We start from the raw sequence: 22,433 nt of genomic DNA on the forward strand, positions 1-22,433 counted from the left end.
TACACTGTCCTTTTAAAAGTTAAAGAAGAATTTGGCCACCAGTTCTTCCTTATTTCAAAATTGGCTTTAACTGTTATTACCTACCCTTCTCCCCTCTCCCCACTGAATAGATGTTACTCTCGTTTCCTTAGGATCTGGTCACACTACCCTTTACAAAAAATGTTTCTGTGGATTATCTACCCAACTAGATTGTATGCTCCTTGAGATCAGGGAATACATTTCCGTATTTGTGTCCCCCGTGGTGCTTCTCAGTGTGTTTAAACCAGGTGTTCCTTAAATGTGCAGTCTCTGTTTACTGATTCCTGTGTTCAGTGAACCTTTGTGGCGCACCTACTATGTGCCAGGCTTGTACTAGATCTCGGGGGTGTAAGGAGGCCCGATAGTGCATTTATTGTGGCAGTACACGGTGAGAAGGGCTAACTCTTCATGGGCGGGGAGAGAAGGCTCAGTGAGGAGATGGTGCTGGAAGTTGGACTCTCCCCCAGACGAGTGAGGAAGGGTCTTCCAGGCCAAAGACACTGTATGCGTAAAGGCAGAGGTTAGCATGCTTTTCCCATAAAAGGCCAGGTAGTAAATAATTTAGGCCTTCAGGACATATGCTCTGTCACGGCTACTCAGGTTTGCCATTGTAGTAAAAGCAGCCATTGGTAATATGTAAATAAATGAACAGACACGGCTGTGTCCCAATAATACTTTGTTTATAGATGTTAAAATTTGACTTTCATGTAATAGTCACATCTCCCAAAATACTCTTTTGCTTTTTTTTCCCCAACCATTTAAAACTTTAAAAACCAGTCATGGCTCTTGGGCTCCGCAAGAACACGTGGTGCTCTGGATTTGGCCCACAGCTATAGTGTGCTGACCCGTGTGCAAAGGCCTGGAAATGTGAGATCACATGGCAGTAGCAGAACAGCGATAGGTGTGCAGACTGATTCAGTGGGGTCTGGGCGGGGCTGAGAGTGTTTCTATCAAGTTCCCAGGTTTGGGTGATGCTGAGAGTCCTCACTTTGAGTAGCAAAGAGCTAAACTGTGCCTTGATTTTGTGCTAGGTAGGTATGGGAAATACAGAAGCCAATTTTTGCCTGCCAGATATTTTCAGTTTATTTAGAGAGAAGAGATTTATATAAATAGAAAGATAAGTGGACCCCTCAGAATGAGAATTAAGCAGAGACAGAGCCTAGCAGTGAGATGGCCGTGCAGGAGGCTGCTCGCAGCCTGAGGGGCAGCCCTTGGACAGCAGGGTTAAGGTTGGAGGCTTCTCTGGCTGAGCTGGAACAGAACTGCTTGGCTTTCCTGTATGTGACACAGCTTGATGATATCCATATAACATCATCTCCCCTCAGTTCTTTTGAGATTTTCCCCATCTTTCTTTCAGTTCTTTGTCGCTGTATTATCCTGAGCCACTTCTCATGTTGTTTATACAGAGTGAAGATTTTGCTCTGAGTGAGATTTTGAGGTATTCTGTACTTCATTTGCCTGGAAAAGTCCTGAGAGCGTATCTCAGAAAAAGAGTGAGAACTGTGTGGCAAGACTGGGGAAAGGTCACTTACCTTAAGCTTAGGGACAGGAGCTTACAGGTCACAGCAAGGTAGATGGAAGCTGGGCTTATGTGACAGCAGAAAATGCAAATTAGAATACTTGGAAGGAGAAGATTGACAATTAAGGTCAACAGTTTTCTCTGGAGACATCTTAGAACATCATAATATATTACTGTAAAGCCCTCAGATTCTCTAAAGCTCTTTAACTGCAAAGCTGTATAGCATCTTACCATAAAGATACAGTAATATCTTAGTGTTGGTCAGGCTCTGAGGCAAAGAGAAGGTTGATTCTGTGAACTTCTTTATAATATTAAAAACAAATGACTTTGGTTTTGTAACCTGAGCTGGGATGCCAAGGATGCAGAGTCCTCCATGCTTGCTTTCCATTGATTAGTGTTCTGAATCTATTGCCTTATGGCTTTTCACTGCTCAGTGCTGAATTGGAGACCAAGTGTGGCAAGATCTTGCTTTTAAAAAGGCAAGTGAGGACCTGGAGCACAACGCTGGAAAATAGGACCAAAGTTAACCCCATCGGCTGCTTGTGCACAGGCAATGACCAGCTGCCGGACCATGCTTGGGGCTGTTGCCCCACCAGTGAGGTGGATTATGCTGACTTAAGCACACATTCTAATTGACTCGTTTGTCAAAGGAGCCATTTATTTGAGGTCCACTAAGACCATTCTGTAATCCTGAGACAGCGTAGATACATGCATGCAGATGGCTTCTTAAGCAAATAGGCCCCATGGAATTAACATAAGTATGAAAAGAACACCAGGATTTTGTTTGATAGCTGTAAGGAGGGTGATGCTGGGAAGTACAGCCACAGAGACTGCCATATAGCACACTAAACTTACCTTGGAAGTTTTTGTCACAGCAGATTCTGATTCAGTTGGTCTGAAGTGGAACCCAGAATTGGTATTTTGAAGCTTCCCAGGTGATCCTAATGTGCAGTTAGGACTGAGTATCTTCCTTGAGTTACATTGAAAATGCATTGGGCAAATAATGGAAGAACCCTCCCTATATCGTCACTTGCCTTGGTCTGTGTGTTCTACCGTGGTGGGACTTGGCCAATTTAGTGACTTTGCACATCAGAGTAGCTGCTGGGGGTGGGAGGGGGTGGGGAGGATGGGTATGTTTGTGGTTTAAAGAATGCAGAGATGAATCAATGAGGTTGCTGACAGCTTTAGGGATTCTTAAATATGCTTTCTATTTGCTGACTGCTTTCTTTCACTTTGCAGCAAAATGGCTTTGTCCCTGAACGCAGACTATCAAAGCAGAGATTCTCAGGCTTTAAAGATTTGCTATGCTGTGTTGTTAGGTTTTGTGTTTATTTTGTTGTTTGCAGTAGGCACTTTCTCCGATGGCTGTTTTGTACCCCCTTTGAGATGAAGGTGCAGGCTCTGATAGATCTCACCAAATGCAGGTTTGGTGGTCTCTCTGTAGAACGTTCCTTTTGTTGATCTGTGATATTTATTCTCTTAAAATCTACCTGGTGCCCTCTGCTACCCATCCTGTAAGTTGTGTTCCAGTCATCATGGTATTGGGTCATTTTGTGTCTTGAAATGAAGAGGGGTAGAAGTGCCAGATGGCTCTAAAAGCTCTTTTGTAGCACCCTTCATGGTGACACATGCTTAGAAGTCCGAAAGCTTCATTTTGGATCTAAAGTTCTTTTGTTTTAATCTTTCAGTATACAAGGGTCTGGATCCCTGACCCTGATGAAGTTTGGCGCTCAGCTGAATTAACCAAGGACTACAAGGAAGGGGAGAAGAGCCTCCAGCTCAGACTTGAAGATGACACTGTAAGTGCTGGTCATGGGGGAAGGAGGTTGCTCAGGTGTTTCCTGATGGGGTTAGATGGAATATTGTGGGCTTCAGTTTTTCCTGTAATCTAGAGCCTATGAGACCCTTGAATCTTTGTTGTTATTGAGTGATAATGTATGAGAAAGTGCTAAAGCATAAGATGGCTCTATAGATGTTAATGTGAAAAATAAGTGCCCAGCCAAGAGAAGCTAGGCAGCTAGGAAACATGGATGGGTGAGGTAAGATGTCAGTAGAGTGGAGGGAAGAAGAGATGTTCCTTTATGGAGTTAAGGCATGAATGGGGAGCAGGGCGGGATAGAGGAGGGAGGGCATGTACTAGAAGAGATAGACAGTGCACAGTGCAGTGGTTGGAGCCTGAGTTCTGGAGCCAGACTGCCTGGATTGATCCTGGCTTGGCCATTACTAGCTTTGTGATGGGCAAGTTAGCAAAATCTGTGTCAGTTACTTCATCAGCAAAATGGGGATGATAGTTTGTTTACAACTCTTTTGAGAATTAAGTAACTTAATACATGGAATGTTCTTACCCTGGTACCTGACATATAAGCCACTTAATATGTGGCAGCTGCTGCTGCTGGAAGAATTCTTTTCATTAGTTGGCTTTCAGGTTGTTTCACTCAGAAGGAAGATGAGTAGTAATTATGAAATCCTCTTCTAAGAGGTCTGATTCAGTATCCCTTTTCATGAGCCTTTTGTGGCCACCCTGTCTATGATTTGTGCATTTCACAAACATGAATTCTTGCGTGGGACACTGTGCTGGGCAATGGGGATAAATGGATGAACAGCCCGGCTGGTTGGTAGAGCTCAGTGCAGGAAGGTGCAAGCTGTGACCATGAACACAGGGTGAGAGATGGAAGTGACGAATCGCAGTCTATTTGTAGTAGAACCAAATAGGCAAGGTGCAGAGAGGGAAAATGAGGGAAGGGACCTGCTCAGGAAGGGGTGTTCAGTGAGACTAGTTCTCCTGAGGAGGCGGCTGTAAAAATGAGACACCCATTAAAGATTTTGGAGGTGAGATAGTTGACCAAAAGTGAGAAGAGTTCCAGTCAAGTGCTTTGTGCACCAAAGGCCTGAGACACAGTGTCTTCTCTGGGTGTGTTCACCAGAAAGGAGCCAGCATGGTTGGGAGCCACTGGGAAAGAATGGGGTGAGGGGGCTTATGATCATGATGAGGATGTAGGCAGAGCCTGTTCATGCAGAATTTACCATGGGGAGGTCCAGACAGAAATAGGTTTTGAAGGAAGTGGCGGGAAGAAATAAAAAATTCACTTTGGACTGGATTAAATTCAAGAAGCGCAGCAGGGAGGTTTTGTGCATGATTTATCACCTCCCTCTGAACTCCAGTGGCACTAGAAGTTTGTACCACGTAATTAACCTTTGATCATTTGCTGTCTTGTTTTTATTCTTTCAAGCATTTTGGTCTTGTCTCCCTTTCTAGATGACAATAACCTGCTTGAGAAATGGACCTTGTCTTTTGCTCAGGTATTACCTGCTGTGGTGGGTGATTAACTTGATTAGTAGGAAGCTTCATCATCCCCCTTACTACTGACTTCTATTTTGTATCCACTTGAGTTTATCCCTTGGTAAAATTGGGACAGTGAGTTTGTTAGAAAATGTCTGTACCAAGGACTGTATTTCCCACCTTCCTCTTCCTGGCAGGAAGACTTTGCCAGCTGTCTCTTGGCTTTGAAGTGAGAAACCAGATTCTCAACAGAAGCAATCATGTTTACCAAGTGGAATAACTTTCTACTACACACCTGAAACAAAATGCAGTTAGTTTACTCACTTAAATGGCAGCTATCCTCCAACATATTTCATTTCAGTTGCTCTTTTAAGTGGATGGGGTGTTTTAAAGAGTTGTAGGGAGGCAGGGAAGAATGATCTGCCTTGTTGCTAAAACAGCAGATGCTTGCCTCCCCAACTGAAAGTGAATTCAGCTCTGTGTGACTAATCCTGGCAGCCGCCCAGGGCCCGTCTCCTCCTTCCCCAGCTACTAGGCCAGTCAGCGTGTAATCAGAGGGTAGCCTGGGGCTGGAGATTAGAAGCTCTCAACATATGAGTCTGTCCAGGTCGCTCATGGGCTGTTAGGTGTCCACAGCTGGCCCTGAGCTATCATCAGGAGAGACGCAGCCCTTCTGAGGATCAGGGACAGGAATACAGGAGCTGGATGGTTTAACTCTGAAGGCTTTGCTGAGAGTCTCTTCTGAAACTGAAACCATCCTTGATATACCAGGCTGGCTAGAAAATCCAGCTCAGCAATCTCTTTCCCCTAATGCTGTGCTTCCTCCCGCTGAAGTCAATACTGTGGGTTTGACTGAAGTGGCAAAGTATTAATATAAATGAGATGCTTTGTCCTTAGAGCAGTGATGTTTCTAACCCCCAGCTTTTGTCAGGACCTCCCGTCTTCTTCCTAACCTGTCCCCTCTGTTCAAGGTGGTCAGGCTTCTCATTGTTCTCCCCCGACGTTTTATGTTTAAACCATTGAGAAGATGATAAACTTCTTGGGAGTAGAGGATATACCTTTTAACTTTTGCTCACCACAGCTGTGTTGGGGAAAAGGTAGCTAGGTGTGCCAACCCTTAGCACAGATACTTGCAAACTTACAGGATAGTTGCAAAAATGAAACAAAACCCATATCAAGAACTCTCACGTAGCCCCTCTCCCTACTCACCCAGCTCTACCAACTTTTGATATTTACCACATTTTCCGTATTTGCCATATAATTCTGTTTTCTAAGCATTTAAGAATATGTTGTATATATCATGCTTCTTGAACAATTAATACTGCTATGTACATTGTCAGAAAGCAAGGATATTCACTTATGTATCCACCTAGAGTGCAGTTATCAAGTTCAAGAAACTTTACAGTTTACAGTCTATATTCCAATTTTTTTCATATGTCCCAATGTCCTTTTGGACATTTTATCCCCCATTATTAATTCCAGTCTGGACTCACTTATTTAATCATGTCATTTTCTCTTTAGATGCTCCTTATTTTTAAACTGTGGAAACAATATATAACAAATTTTCACATCTAATTCAGTGGGATTAATCACATTTGTAATGTTGTATTCCCCTCACCATCCATCATTCATCACCAGAACTTTCCTATCACCCCAAACAGAATTTTTTTGCCCATTATGCGTTATCAATTTTCAAGTTGAATCAAGTATTTCAGTATATTCAAGTCATGGTGATGCTCTGGATATCCCACCTTCTCTCTCCCCTGCCCCTCCCTTACAAACTGCTCAACTCCTGCCCCCTAGTGGCAGAAAAAACCTGTCCCCTGTTTCCATGGTTTACATTTAAATTGTTTTCTGATTTGAGTTTGTTTCCAGTGTCCGGTGGCCAGGTTGATGGCGAGAACTGCCTTTGCGCAGGGCCCTGATTTTAAGTTCATGAGTGGGAAGAAAGTAGGGGAAGATGTATACTTTAAACAGAGTAACGTGCGCCCTCAGGGTCTTCACATATCGAAGCCCACCCTAACATTGGGGCAAGGGCGAGAGCATAAACATGAGCTTGCATCTGTTTAAATATTTAAAGTGTATTTTAAATCAAAATTGTCAATCTGAAATTTTTATCTTTTTTGAAATTTAAAATATTTCACATTTCAGAAATAAAGCTGTTTGCACCTCAACTATTCAATGTCCATTTAGTTGCTGACATAAAAATGTCACCATCTTTCGGCATGTTATACCTACCCCTATATATATAAACAAGTTGAAGAGCAATATAAATTGTTCAATATTGCAAATTGTTTCTCATCCATCATGTGCAATGCTTACAAATACTGTGCAGATTTTAATTAGTACCCTAGAACCCCATTAGAACATGTGTAGAAGCAAGGAGATGCACATCTGGGAAACTGTTTCAGTATGTTAGTTTTTTTTTTTTTTTTTTTTGCATGTGTGCTAGCTGAAAGGGTTTTTATTCATTTGTCTTTTTCTTTTACCTAAGTATCTTTGCTGCCTAATCCCTCCCTTTGCTCCAAAGCAGTGTCTGTCTCAGACATTGGCAATTTTACAACTCAGGAACCTTCAAGGGGCCTGGACCCAGCTGTCTTTTATTTCAAGGACTGAGGGCAAGAGGTGTTCAGAAGCATTTTCCTGGAGCTGGAAGGCATTAGTCACAAGTGTGGTGTTTGAGGGTTGCTGATAACCTGGCGTCTGCCCTGAATGATGATCCCGGGTAACAGAGGGACCCACCTGTACTTTCATAAGCTTATGTTTTGTGTTGGTGATATTTGGAGCCCTTTAAAATACAGGGCCCAGAGAGGAGCCGCTTTTGCTCAGGAATAAGGATGCTACTGCCATATCATATTACACCAAGGAGGTATCCATCATGTCAAAGAGCTACAATCTAACAAAAGAACTAGGAGTGTTGTCCCTGCACGTTGGTGCCCCCCACTCACACACTGGGGAATTCCACAGAGCACTTGTCCACTCAGTATAGATTAAGTGCAGGCTGTGCACACATTTGGCAAAATCAGAGAACTAAAATTATTTGGTAATACTTTTCTAATATCGGTAAAACTTCTTGGTGGAAGGTTACTCCTGAAGTTCTGTCTGTTATTTTCACTGATCTGTTTTCCTGATGCACACATGTTCTCTTCAGGGAGGATATTTTGCTGGGCTGCTTCTGTTGACAAATGGGTGAGATGGCCTCGGGCACCTGGGGGAGGTAAGGTGAGGACACCAGGTACTTTCTAGGCATTCGGAAGGGTGAGGGTTCAACCTAGGGAGGGTGCACCCAAACCACTCCTTAGGGAGGGTGCACCCAAACCACTCCTCTCTGTGTGTCTGCTTAGATTTTCGTCTAAGGAAACTTTTCCTGAACTTGGAAACCTGAGCATTAACTTCTCCTCATTCTTTGGCTTAGAAATAAAGTAACTAGGGTTCCTCCACATCAGCACTGCTGACATTTTAGGCCAGATGATTCTTTGTAGTGGGTGCTCTGTCCTGTGCATTGTAGGAGACTTGACAGCATTCTTGGCCTCTAACCACTGCTTGTGGCACCTACCCTTAGTTGTGACAACTAAAAATGTCTCCAGATACCACCAAATGCCTCCTGGGGGAACAAAATCATTCTTGGTTGGGAGCCACTGATGTAACTTCAAGATTAAGAGCTTGGACCCAGATAAGACTGGGTCCTTGAACACTTTATAATTCTGTGAACTTTGTCAAAGCAGTTACTCTAAGCCTCAATTTCCGTGTCTTTAACTTGGGTACAGTGATAGTACCTAACTTGTGTGGTTCTTGAGGGATTAATTACCAGTTCTTCCAGTTACTCTGTATTCCGCAGCTGGCCCAGCTTCTCTGAGGTTGTGTTCCTGTCTATAAATTGAGAAGGATATTAGTACTCCTGTCACCAAGTCTCTGTGAGAATTAAATGAAGTAATGAAGTAAAAGCATCTTGCACTGTGACTGACATACGGACTTTTCACAAGTCTTCTTCCCTTTCCCCCTTTTAGCTGAATTATTCTCCGTATTGACTGACTGGCTATGGTTCCTATGATGCTATTCCCTTTTATTTACACGAAGGCAGTTGGAAATTCAGAATATCTCTGTCCTCATCAAAGTGACTTCCATAGTTCTTCCTTCTTTTTGTTTAAGCCAGTGGTTCTCAGCCAGGTACAATTTATTGTCGCCACCCTCTGCTCCCACTTCCCCGAATGACATTTAGCCATGTCTGGAGATATTTTTGGTTGTCACAACTGGGAAGGATTTCTACTGGCATCTAGTGGGTAAGGCCAGGGATGTTGTTAAATGCCCAGGGACAGCCCCCCACAAGAAAGAATATCTGGCCCCAAATAGTAGTGTGAAGGTTGAGAAACCCTGGTTTAAAGCCCACAAAGGAAGTGGTCTGGACTCTCCATTGCTGAAGTACACCAAGTTAAGAGTTAAACTGGGGCTCCCATCATTCTAACAAGAGGTGTAATCCATGTTCCCTGCAATAAATTGAAGTCAAGATATTAATTTCAATTCCATATTTTTATGTTGCTCTGATTTCATTAATAACTCAAATCTCTTAATTGTGTATTGGCATCAGGCAGTTCATGAGTGGCTTTTTATTGTTAGAAAAGTTAGGTTTACAGAATGATCATGCATAAAATACAGGATGACCGTTTACCCCACCCTATTATCATAAGTGACTTTTCATTTGTGGCCTTTTTCTTTTAGTTACTTGCTTTGTCACTCATCAGTCACTCACTTGAAAATTATTATTGTTGAATAACTGCTATGTGCCAGGATCTGGTTGTTCAGCAGTATAAATAGTATATCTTTGCCATTGTGGACCTCTCTGTCTAACTTACATTGAATATGATCTATATACAAATAGGGATTAACAATCTGAAAAGTTGAAGACCAAGAATCTTTAGAGGTCTGTCAAACCCTTTCTCGTACTCTTCCAACATCACATTCTTTTTGAAACCCTTTAGCTACCCCTGAGTTACCTGCTGACTTCTTAGGCTTGTGCTAAGTAGCATGAGCCTTCTTTTTAAGGAACATAATCTTTTTGGGGACTGGAGAAGAAGGAAATAAGACTCTCACGCAGAACTATTAGAGAATGAGATGGCAGAACATTCATTAAACAAAAGTTTGTATCTTTTTTACTTGTTTAGGACATAATATAAACAAACTTTTAATACATATTAAATTACTTAGAGTTAACTGCTTGCTGCTATAGTATGTGTAAGTGGATTCAAGCTTTTGAGGTCTCCTATTAGCTGAGAATATAGTTTCCTTGACTTCATTTTTCCTGCAGAACAGCTCTCCCAATTTCACAAAAGAAAGTGCTCCTGCATCCTAAGTTTGAAAGAAAAAAAAGTCAATTAAAGTTACAAGAGCCCTTAAAGATTTCTGGAACCAGTCCTCTCGTCTTATTATTAGGAGAACTGAAGTCCATGGAAGTGGATGAGCTCAAGATCTCATGCACTTGACTTTAGTGATTCTCAGCTTTGCACACTGAATATCCTAGAGAGCTTTAAAAAAAATCATAAAGTCCAGGTTGCAGCCCAGACGCATTAAATGCCAATTTGGGGATGAGTCTCAGGCATCAGGATTTTTTAAACCCCCCAAGGGATTCCATTGTGCAGGAAGACTTGAGAGCCACTGCTTTGGTTATTGGGTCAGGGCTTGAATGTAGGGTTTAACTCTAAGTTCAGTGCCATTTTCACCAGAGTATGACTTCTAAGTAGCACCTCTGGGTCAACACCAACCCCTTTCTAGCTGGCAAACCTATTTTTTTTTTTTTACCAGCTTATCCTTTCTCTAGGTGTTCTGGTTCTGTGGGTAGATAAAGTCAAGTTCTTTTTCCTACTCTCTCCTATATATATGATTATACTAGTTCCAAATTTATTTACTGGGAGTTGTCAAAGATGTTTTAATAGTCATCCTCTTGCTATAATACCATGTAATGTGGACACAAGTTGATGTATGGAAGAGAATCAGACAATGCAGTTCAACTCATGTTTTTCAGGATCTATGAAGTGTTGTAGAATCATAGACCCGCTAAGGTTCGAGTAGTCTAGACCAGCACTGTCCATTAGTACTTTCTACTTTGATGGAATGCTCCATGTCTGTGCAGTCCAAGCTGGTAATCACTAGCCACATATGCTCTTGAGCACTTGAAGTGTGACTGAGGAGCTAACATTTTCATTTTAATTTTAATTAAATGGCCACATGTGGCTAGTGAGCCCTGTTAGAGAGCCTGTTCTCTACTTGATGCCTCCCTCTACTTTCTCAGCTGTCCTCTAGTTCCATCTGCTAGTAGGGACCAATTGGAGATCCCAATTTGTTCCTGATCCCCACTCTTGGTCTCTAGGAGAGAACCGAGATCCGCTCTGGGTGGATGACTAAGTGTTAACTTTGTGATTGGTGTCCACATTTAGCCACAGCTTCATCTCTGCGGTCTAGTGATTAAGAAATAATGCTTTTGTGCCAGAAAGTTCATGGCCCCTGGTAACTGTCACAAACTCTTACTGTTCAAATAAAACCATGTTCGCTATAAATGTTCAGTACCAGCAGTAGTGTTAGAATCAGATTCCTGTTAGAGAAGAGAAATCTGTTCTTAAATCTCTCCTCCCTTCCTTCCCTCTGTGTACACGCATCAAGAACTCTGTTGCTCTGAATGCTGAGCTTGCAGCTCCTAACCTCTTTTCTGCTGCTCTGGGCATTTTTATTCCCTATCAGTTTTACTGGAACCAATACCACTGGTTATTTTTGGACCCTGTTTTCACAAAATCGCATATGCATTTCCCTCCACAGACTTGGGAGAATGGCGAGAAGAGATTCATCTAAGAAAAGAAAGAATGCCAGCATTTCTGCCTTTGGGCTTAAAGACCCTGGGCTCAGGTCCCAGTTTTCAGATCTGAAAAATGAGGTTATGGGTTAGATGAACTCTGTGCCTCTACAATTGGCTGTTACCTGTGCTGCTCACTGAGACTGGGTGGAGAGCCACATGGGAGATGCAGAGTAGACAGGGTCTTAAGGGGCCAAGCAGTATCTCACCTGGAAGCTGTTAGAGCGGCTCAGGTAGGGAGGTCTGATTGCAGTCCCAGTGACACTACTAAGTTGGCAGGAAGTGAGGAAGGCTCACAACTCTAGAATTTAATGAAATAAAAATCTAATCTCAACACTCCATTTCCCCTTGTTCTGCCTTTTGGAAATTTGCATCTTAATGGTTTACTTGTTTCCTGTACAGGGAAGGTTAATATAAAAGTGTTTTTCACAGAAAGGAAAGAACCTTAAGTAATGTACGAATAGGAAAAAACGGATAACAGGAAACTGTGTAAATAAGAAAATCCCACTAATGTAGATAAACATTGATATTTGTGGGACCATTATTCCAAACAGACTTTAGTATGCAATTGTAAATAAATGGAATCATGTATTTCATTCTATGAAATTCCTTTTTTTCATACAGCAGAATGTTATGGATAGCTGCCTGACAGTAAATCTAGGTCTATATTATTTAGTTTCACTATTTATAGCTCCTTTGAAGCTGTGCTGGTCTGAATATGTGGTAGACCCCAGAAAAGCCATGCCCTTTGATCCTCATTCAATATTTCTGGGTGGGAGCATTTTGATTGTTTCCATGAAGATGTGACCCACCCAATTGTAGGTGGTAATTTTTGATTAGATGATTTCCATGGAGGTGTGTCTCCACCCACTGAAGGTGGAGTTGCTTGCTGGAATCCTTTAAAAGAGGAAACGTTTTGGAGAGAGTCCCTCTTTTGGTAGAGCCACGAGAAAGCCAGTAGACGCCGCCAAGTTCACCATGTGCCCTTCCAGCTGTGAGAGAAACATTGAACGTCATCGGCCTTCCTGAACCAAGGTATCTTTCCCTGGATGCCTTAAATAGGATATTTCTATGGACTTGTTTTAACTGGGACATTTTCTTGGACTTAGAACTGTAAGCTAGCATCTCATTAAATTCCCCTTTTTAAAAGCCATTCTGTTTCTGGTGTTTTGCATTCCGGCAGCTAGCAAACTAGAACAGAAGCCATATCTTTGCTCACTTGTAGGATTATCTGCTGAGAATGAAGAAGAAGAGTATATTCTTAAAAAATTCTGACCATGCTCGACAGTGGTTTAAAAGATTAATTTTAGGTTGTGTGTATGTTACCAGAAAAAAAAGCCACTATAGAATTGCGCAACACAAAAAGTAAACCCTGATATGAACGGCTAAAGTTAATAATGTGAATATAATGTTTCAGCAGCTGTAACATATACCCTAATGCAAAACGTTACTAATAGGAAAACTGCGTGGGTGCAGTGGGGTGGGGGTGGGGGGCTGTAATATTGGCGCTCTGGACTTTTTGCTCAATTTCTCTATAAACCTACAGCTGCTTTATTAAATTTTTGAAAAACAATTCTGAATATATATATTGCCAGTTGCCCTCCAGGAAGTTTGAGCCAATCTGAACCCATAAGCAGTATACTCATTTGTTCACACCCTTCCTAGTTGCAGTCAATCTTATTTTTGCTTCTCTGACCATTAATATTAGTGTTAGTAATTCTTTATTTGCATCGTTTTGCTTACTGGTCAAGTTTAACAGTTCTTTCATATGTTTTCCATTTGTATTTTGGGATGTGTTCTATGTACAAATTTCTGATGGTGTATTGATATTTAAAAAAAAATTCTGATTTTTTTTTTTGTGCATGGGCAGATACCACGAATCGAACCTGGGTCTCTGGCGTGGCAGGCAAGAACTCTGCCACTGAACCACTGTGGCCCACCCAAAAATTTTGATCTTTTAATTTTTAATACAGAACAGTTAGAAAAACAATACAGACTCCATGCAGAGAACCTCCACATATCCTTATCCCTGCGGATAACCAAATCCACCAATTCTAACAACCTGACATATTTGCTGTATCATGCTATCCAATTTATCATTCCATTGTCCGTGTATTGATTGACCCATTTTCTGAACACTTGAGTATAGGCTGTATATATCATAGTCCTTGAACACTTAATATTGCTATGTTCATTTCCTAAGAACAAAGATATTCATTTATATAGCAACTTTAAGTGCAGTTATCAAGTTCAGGAAGTTTAATATTGATGTAAAGCTTCCTATGTCCCAATAATGTCCTTTTCAGCCTTCTTTCCCACCTTGTTAGACCCCATTCAGGACTATGTATTGCATTTAGTTGTCATTGTCTCTGTAGTTCTTTCTTCTATTTTTTATTGTGGAAACATGTATACAACATAACTTTCCCATGTCAAACTGTTTCCAAAGATACCATTCGTGGAATTAATAACATTCATTGTATTGTACTACTCTCACCACCTTCCATTAGTAAAACTTTCTCATCTCCCCAAACAGAAACCCTGCACCCCATGTGCATTAAGTGCCCTATGCTCCCTGCCCCCTTCCCCTGTCAACCTGTAATTTAATTTCTGTCTCTGTGAGCTTACACATTCTCCAGTATTTTCTTTGCACTTACTATAGGGCTTGAATTTAGCATCCTAAATCTTTGATATTCTTGTTTACTTTGATACCAACCTCATGTCAAAAGTATATACATACTGTTCCATACCCCTTTATCCCTTCTCCTCTATGTAGTTCTTGTCACAAACTACAGGTTTATCCATTGGATCCAAAACCACTGGTTTTATGTCTACATTTTATGCATTTGATTTTTAGATCCTATAGGAAGTAGAAGAATAATAACAAACCAAAAATACAACAAAACTGGCATTTGTATTTATTCCTGTTATCTCCTTACTGGAGATCTTTATTTCTTCCTGCAGCTTTGATCTCTTTTTTGTTGTCCTTTCCTTTCTACCTGTAGTACTCTTTAGCATCTTTTAATCTAGTGGTGACAAACTCCCTCAGCTTTGATCTGGGAATGTCTTAATGCCTCCCTTGTTTTTTTCAATGTCATTTTTGCTGGGTATAGAATTCTTGGTTCACAGTTTTGCTTTCAGCACTTTAAATATGTATGCCCATTGCGTTCTTGCTTTCATGGTGTCCTATGAGAGAGTGGCATTGATTCTTTTGAGGCATGTTGCTTCTGTCTTCTGGCTTTCAGAAATCTCTTTATCTTTGGCACTTGACAGTTATAACATGTCATGATGTGGGATTGTTTGGGTATATCTTGTTTGGAGTTCTTTGAGCATCTTGTATCTGTGTATTCATGTATTTTGTTAAATTTGCAAAGTTTTCAGCAATACTTCTTTGAATATTCTCACTTCCTCTTCTTCTATTTCTTTTCCTGGGACTCCCACAGTGTATATATTGGTGTGCTTGGTGGTGTCCCACAGGTTGCTCAGACTCTGTTCACTTTTATCATTTGTTCTTCCTTTTACCCCTAAGACAAGATGATTTCAATTCTTATTTGTGAGTTCATGGATTCTTGCTTCTTCCACCTCTGATCTGCTGCTGAGCTCTTCTAGAGCATATTTAATTTGTTAGCATGATTTTCAGCTCCATTTCATTCCCTTTCAAGTTTCCTTCTTTCTACTGATATTTTCTTTGTGTTGTTCTATCATTTTCCTGATTTCCTTTAGCTCTTTGTGCATGTTTTCTTTTAGCCCTTTGAATGTATTAATAGTCTATTTTTTAAAAGTCTGTGTAAGGTCCTATGTCTGGTCCTCCTCATGGATGGTTTCTAATGATTTAATCTTCTTCTTTGCCTGGGCCCATCACTTTCTGTTTCTTTGCTTGTTTTGTAATTTTTTGGTGAAGCCTGGACATTTTGATACTTTATTGTCATCTCTGGATTTTGGACTCTGAGGTGTCTTTCTTCAGCTTGTATCCAGCTAGTGTTATAAAAGAACTTTCCTTGAATGCCAGGAGCTAACAAAAAAAAAAAAGAAAGGAAAAAAGTAAATACTTTTCCCAGTCCTTGCAGATAAGCCTGTATGAGTGTTCTCCTTCAGGGCTCATCCATATAAAGAGTTTGGAATAGCTCCAGACCAAAGCTTAAGGGGCCTCCCTGATCCTTTCTGTGCATGAAATTTGTCTCAGGCATGTGCTTGTAGCCCTTTGTATTCCCCTTTTTATATGGATGTGAATTCATATCTATATAACTTTTCCCTAGGAAAAATTTCCTCACTGTGCTATATAAGTTTTACAGCAAGCAGTCGTTTGCCCCAGGCAGCCTCTTGACTATTCTATAAGAGAGTTCCATGAGCTGCCTTCTACATGCAGGCCAAATTCTGGAACAGTGAGTATGTGAATGATGTCTTGGTTCAGTTCCTCAGGCCACCACCAGATTGGTTGGGACAGATATACATGCTTCCAGTATGTTCGCAAGGGATACTTTGCTCCCAGGAGGACTGGGACCAGGGCTCCACACTGGACATGTGGGCTGTTACAGATGAGGCCAGTTGGGGAGGGACTGCCAGAGCCCCACTGTATCACAAAGGTTTAAGTAGCCTTTTTTCTCTATTTGGTGCTGGCCCTGTTACTACAGTCCTTTAACTGCTTTCCAGAGCTTTGAGAAAGATGTATCTGCCAGTTGTTGCTGACCATCCAAAGCTATTGTAATAGTATGGAGCCCTGAAGTGTCGCACTCTGCTGTCTTATTGGGGTGGGACCCTGGCCTTTTTTTTTTAATTTAGTTTTTGAATGTTAGTTATTCTGTCATGTAATGCAGAGTCTCTATCCCTTTCTCCCATGAGACTTTATATGTGGTGTATTTTATGATAGTTTTAAAATGCTATATAATAATCAAATCTAGGTATGTTTTCCTATCTGGTTCTGGCTTTTAAACGTTATTCCAAAAACTAAAAAATATTCACCCACGTTTTTTTTTTTTTGTTTTACTTTTTACATTTGTTCTATCTAAAACTCATTTTGGCATAAAGGAGTATGAATAGTACTCTGACTTAATATAGTAGTAGGAAAACTAGCCTTGAGGAAATAATTGATAAATTTCTTGATCATCTACAATTTTACCTTTATCATGAAAACACTTTCCATGTTTGCTTGCCTTTATTTCTGGATCTGCTGTTGTATTTCATTTACCTGCCAATTTCAGCATGGTTACCATAGTATTTTAATTGTTGGCTTTATGGAAGACCTTAAGATCTAGTAACACAAGTCCCTTGAAAAGAAGGATAGGGTTGTTGCTACTTATATTCTCTTAAAGATTGGAGTGTTATGTTAGTAAATTGAGGCTGTGTTCGGTGGATCTCCTGAAAAGTTTATATAGAACAGTGATTCATAAAATATGGCCCATAAGCCACCTGCATGAAAATTGCTTGGTGTTTTTTAAAAAATTCAGATATCTAGGCCCAATCCCAGAGCTCTGAACCATAATCTCTGGAAGTTGGGCCCAGGAATCTATCTTTTTACAAGTTTCCCAGATGACTCTTTTATGAAGACTTTCTTACATAATATGCAGATAAAACATGGTGGTCGGCATCCAAGTTGCATCCTATTTAAATGTTAAGAAATACCACCACCACTTTTTAATAAAGTACATGCATGTGTGTGTGAATACACATAGCCAGAGTTGTAAATTAATCCTATCAATAAATATTTTTGAATGCTTAGAGGCCAAGCAATATGCTAAGGATACGATGTTAAAACCTTACACCTGAGATTTGATCTTCAGGTGTGTAATCAGTACTCCCTGAATGTACGAACTTCTTTTGTACTTCAGGTCAAAGGAAAATTATTGCCCTGGAGGAGTTTGCAGTTACCATGTAGACAAGTACATGCACAAATGGCACACTTGGAGGGCACTCATGGAGGGCAGTTCATCAGTTGCCAGGATAATCCAAATAAAATGTGACTATGTTGGCTAATGGGAGTGAGAGTATGAAGAAACAGCAGCTTTGGGAGAAAGAACAGTGTAGCTTTTGGAGTTGGAACAAAAGACTCGGCAAGTATTTTTTTTGTGAAGAAAGAAAAGAATGCTTTCTTAATTCTTTGTATTCCTGAATTCTTTGTGTCAGTCTTCTACCTTGATATACCAGAGTCGTGTTAGCAGAATTTCCACCCAGACACGTCTCTTATGGCCAACATGGGTATTTTGTTCCATTTGCCTTTCTTTAAAATGTTTTCTTTATCTTCTTGTGTGATCATGGTAAGAGGACAATCCCAGCCAACAAGACCACACATTGAATACAGGCTAATTGCTTGATACCCATGTGTTTTTGTGTCTGTTATTTCCATTTCTATAGATTCGGGAATATCCAGTGGATGTCCAAAACAACCAGCTGCCCTTTTTACGGAATCCAGATATCTTGGTGGGGGAGAACGACCTGACTGCCCTTAGCTATCTACATGAACCCGCAGTCCTGCATAACTTAAAGGTCCGCTTCCTGGAGTCGAACCATATCTACACGTACTGCGGTAAGTAGGAGGTGACTGCTGACTGTGTGTGTTTGAAAATGCTTACAGTCTTTAGGTTGTTGCGTATTAAACTCAAATGGTTAAGAATTCTAATTTCATTTCCTTGTTTTTAAGTACCTGTGATCTGAGACCCTTGAAAGGTTTGCAATCAGCTGATCCGTGAGGGATGATCAGTGTTAATCACAGTTCCACCAGGGAAGAGACATGCCACACAAAGTGTTGGGACACTGGCTTAGGCACAGTCCCTTGGAGTTTGTACGAGAGAGGCAAGCACATCCCCTTGTCCTAGCTCAGTCTCTTGTTCTCACCAACAAACACTCCTATAAGTTTATACCTGACTTGTTTTTGTTTTTGGCCTTAAAGGGCTTCCTTTATTGCCGACCCTCTCACTTGTCTGTGTGCAAACATATGGTACTTAATGGACATTTGTTGAATTAATGAACAAAAAGCCATGAGAAATGCTTAAAACAAAAACACTGAAATTCTCTACCATGTTGTCTCTTTGTCTTAATTTCTCAATGTACCACATTCCAAATTTTGATTTCTCTTTTTTAAGAGAATTAAGTGGTGTGGAGAAAAGCAACAGTTTAAAGGGTTTGGTAAAGGACTCTTAAACAGCTGTATCAAGCCAGAGATGTCCTTTATGGGAGTCATCCAGGTTGTGCTTTAGAGTCACGCCTTGTACGTGATCACAGGTGGTGCCCCTGATGCTTAGAGTTTTTTCACTTTGCTATTCCAGTTGGTCTTTAGCTACTAAGTTGGGGTGGACTTTTCTGCCGGATTTCAGGAGCTGTGAATAGCATGTTGATTTCATTGCTCAAGAAGGAGTTTCCCAAAGGCTCATCGCCCCCCACCCCACCCCCACTGCTAGAGGAAGTTTTATTTGAAAGAAACCCTCAGTTATCAGATCTGTCAATAAGATGATTTTTTAAAAGGTCTCCCTTTATAGCAGAAAGGGATGAAACAGCAGCAGCTTCTTCTTCTTTTTTTTCCAAGAAGTTCCCTTTGAGAAGACCTGGTGTCTGTACATATTATCCAAATGCACTTTAGCTCCTCTACATTGATGTTCCACTGGATTCTGAGTCAGAAAATAAGTCCTCCTTTCTGCTCTGGAGGAGGCTGGGACGTATTAGGAAAGTGTGTGATCTCACAGTATGATATAAAAATTTGAATTGATGACTACATAAGTTAGGGTTTGTGGAATTCCTGAATGCCCAGAAAAACATGTAAGGCTGTGTTTTTAAAGAGGATTCACCATGTGATGACCAGTCTTAGTAGAAGCATTTTTCAAGGATAGGCCTTATTTTTCACTGCAGGTGATCTTTTCAGGCAAATTGAGAAAAGAACAGAGCTTGCGAAGTGTCTTTTTCCTCCTTCGCCTTTTCCCTTTTTAATTATAGCAATCTAGTTTTTCATACTTTGGGTTTCCCGAATCCTTTATCAAATGCCAGAAAGGAACACAATGTAGATTTCCCATCTTGACAGTGGTCCTTTCCATTCTTCCTTCCCCTTTCCCAAATAACTGGAAACAGTTGTATTTTTTGTATCCCAGTCAGTCTGTCTTCAGAGATTGAGGATGTCATCTTATGTGAAAGAAAAAGGCTTGAGTTTTTGTTCTGTCTTGAAGATTGAATTTGCTTTTTTTTTCCTTTTTACCTTTTCAAGTATCAATCTACCTCATCCATCCACAAAAAAATATCTGAAACCCTATAGGATTTCCTGATTCCTCAATCAATATGTATTTATTGAGTCCATCATTGCAATGTATCTTTTCGGGGGACACAAAATATTAATAATAATGATAATAAAAGATAAGTTATTATATAATATAACTTTTTAGAAAGTCAAACACACATTTTCTGTGCAAGGGGCTGGTCTAGGTTCTCTCTATATAAATTATATCTTCAGGACAACCCAAGTATATATGCACTTATCCCCATTGTACAGTAGAGGAAACTGGCACTGAAAGGTTAAGCAATTTGTCGAAGTCACAGCTAGTAATTGGTTGAGCCAACATTTAACCTAAGGTATATAAATTGTACTCTCTGTCCACAAGTTATTTGAATTTTAGCTAAGATAACCCATATACAATTGAAAAGGCTAATATTCCTTTTCTCAGATTTTAATTCAGAGATGGATTTTATTTAAACCTTTCTAATAGCAGTTGGCAAAGCTATGTATCTTTTTCTCTCTTATCCTGCAACAGACTGTGCATATCTGTGTTATGAATGCGCTTGTAAAATTTTCTCCACCAGGGCCTAGCTCTGTGCCTAGTAAGCATACAGATACTTTTGATTTAGTTGATTGTTAAAACTTGTTCTCTTGCTCTCTCCTCCTTTGGTTTTGATATATGTGCACAGGGAGCCTGAAAGCTCAGCCAGATGGCCATTGTGCTGCCAAAACCTGACTGCCTTGTCTGTTTGCAGGTATTGTGCTTGTTGCCATTAATCCTTATGAACAATTGCCAATCTACGGGCAAGATGTCATCTATGCCTACAGTGGCCAAAATATGGGAGACATGGACCCCCACATCTTTGCTGTGGCAGAAGAAGCCTACAAGCAGATGGCAAGGTAAGAATAACCTCAGCCCAGAAGTTCTCAAGCATAGTGAAGACGCAGAAAGGGAAGTCTCTATGTCCCTCCGCTGCTTAGTGGTGGAGTGTTAAGAGTAGGATGGAGGACATTTCTTGGAAACAAAACCAATCCAAGTCTTCTTTCTTGCCTCATTTACTCATGTCTTATCTTACTTTTCTCTAATCTAAACCTAAGCTTGGAGAGCACTGGTTCCTTAGTCTCCATTGCATTTCATCTTTCCTTGACTTCCTTTTTGGGTCTGGAATCCATTTTATAGCATCTCCATTCATTTTCACAGGTTAATCTACAGATACTCTCACTGAAGTCTCTCTTTTGTAGTTACTGGGATTCTTTGACAATTTCTTGAGATGCCAAATATTTGGATCAGAAATAGAAATTTTTAACTAGCCATTGTGCATAGTGATTTGGGGCTTTTAGTTTGGGCTTGGAGTTCTGTTAAGGCACATAAGTAAACTGTCTCACTGTTTCATCGTGAAGTTGACTAGGTGATGGTCTGAACCATTCAGGCATTAAGTCGGAAAGTTATTTTTACCAATGTTTTAGGGAAAATACATATCCCAGTTAATACTACAATGCTATTTAGGCTTATTTAATGGAGGGAATGAATGGTATTTGTGGAAGGAAACTCTCATTTAAGGTTGTTTGTGCTTCAGTAGGCAGAATATAATTTTCAGTCCAATGAAAGTTTCAGTGAGGGAAGACTCTTTTATAGGCTTCCTCACTGATAAAGTTTTCTTGGGGGCCTAGAGATCAGTATATAAAATGTCTGCTTCAACACAGATCTACCATGACTATATTCACAATTGGCTGTTGTTGTAGACATAGGAAACCTAATATGCAGAATGATCTATAAACCATTTTATTTCCCCTAAATATGGTAAGAAAATGTGGAGCCAACATGATTGCATCCTTTGAGTTCTCTAATGTAATAAGAAATACCATGTACTACGTTATTCTGCTACCAGGGTTTGACCAGGAGTCACTTAGCTTGGGCATCATATTGCTCACATCCTAACTGGCAGTTTGGTTCAGGGACAGATGATATGGAGAAAAGAATGAGTTTTAGTATGTTATCTGTTGCACAGCTCTACTTGTGAATTACTGTCCAAGGTCAAGTAGAGGTGAGTGAAGGCACAGTGGAAGAAGGCCTGGGGTTCACACAGGTTTCCAGCCTTTGAGCATGTCACTTAAGCTGAGTCGTTGCTTTATGTGAGAACAGTGACTCTCCTTGATTCTAAATCAGAAAGTAGATTTGGTTTAGTTTTGACAACTTTCTACCATGCTAGAAGTTCTGACAGCTCTTTGAAATTTGCCCCTTCATAAATTAATATTTGATTGTGTTTCGTCCTATCCCCCTCCCTTAGTTAGATGGTTGTAGTTGTTCCTTATCAAAGGCTTCTTGAGATCCCACTATAGGTTTGAGAATCTTCTGGCGTCCAGCTTTATCCATACCACAGACTCACTTGACCAAATACTTCCACTTTTTCTTTGCATTCCTAAAGTTATGTCTATGGCTATTGTATATTTGGTTTATTTCATTTGTTTGGAGCTTTGTTGAACTTATAAAAGGGAAGGGAAGGTAGGACTTGAGGGTGGCTGGTGATATTAACTTGCCTAGGGCAATGAATTTGATGATTAAGGGTTTGGATGTTAAAGTTGAGCCAGA

The 22,433-nt window shown here is 40.5% G+C and overlaps 1 protein-coding gene across 3 annotated transcripts in view; it reads left to right on the top strand.

Moving 5' to 3' along the window:
• The window catches only part of MYO5B (myosin VB), a 461,360-nt gene that overhangs the window by 176,450 nt on the left and 262,477 nt on the right, over positions 1-22,433 (top strand). For all 3 annotated transcript variants that reach the window (XM_077135491.1, XM_077135492.1, XM_077135490.1), the window contains exons 2-4: positions 3,226-3,336; positions 18,001-18,172; positions 20,599-20,743. In XM_077135491.1, coding sequence (XP_076991606.1) covers positions 3,226-3,336; positions 18,001-18,172; positions 20,599-20,743 — 428 coding nt within the window. The remainder of the gene's footprint in view (positions 1-3,225; positions 3,337-18,000; positions 18,173-20,598; positions 20,744-22,433) is intronic.

Source organism: Tamandua tetradactyla, chromosome 18 (genome assembly GCF_023851605.1).
Source record: "Tamandua tetradactyla isolate mTamTet1 chromosome 18, mTamTet1.pri, whole genome shotgun sequence".
NCBI classification, from domain to species: Eukaryota; Metazoa; Chordata; class Mammalia; order Pilosa; family Myrmecophagidae; genus Tamandua; species Tamandua tetradactyla.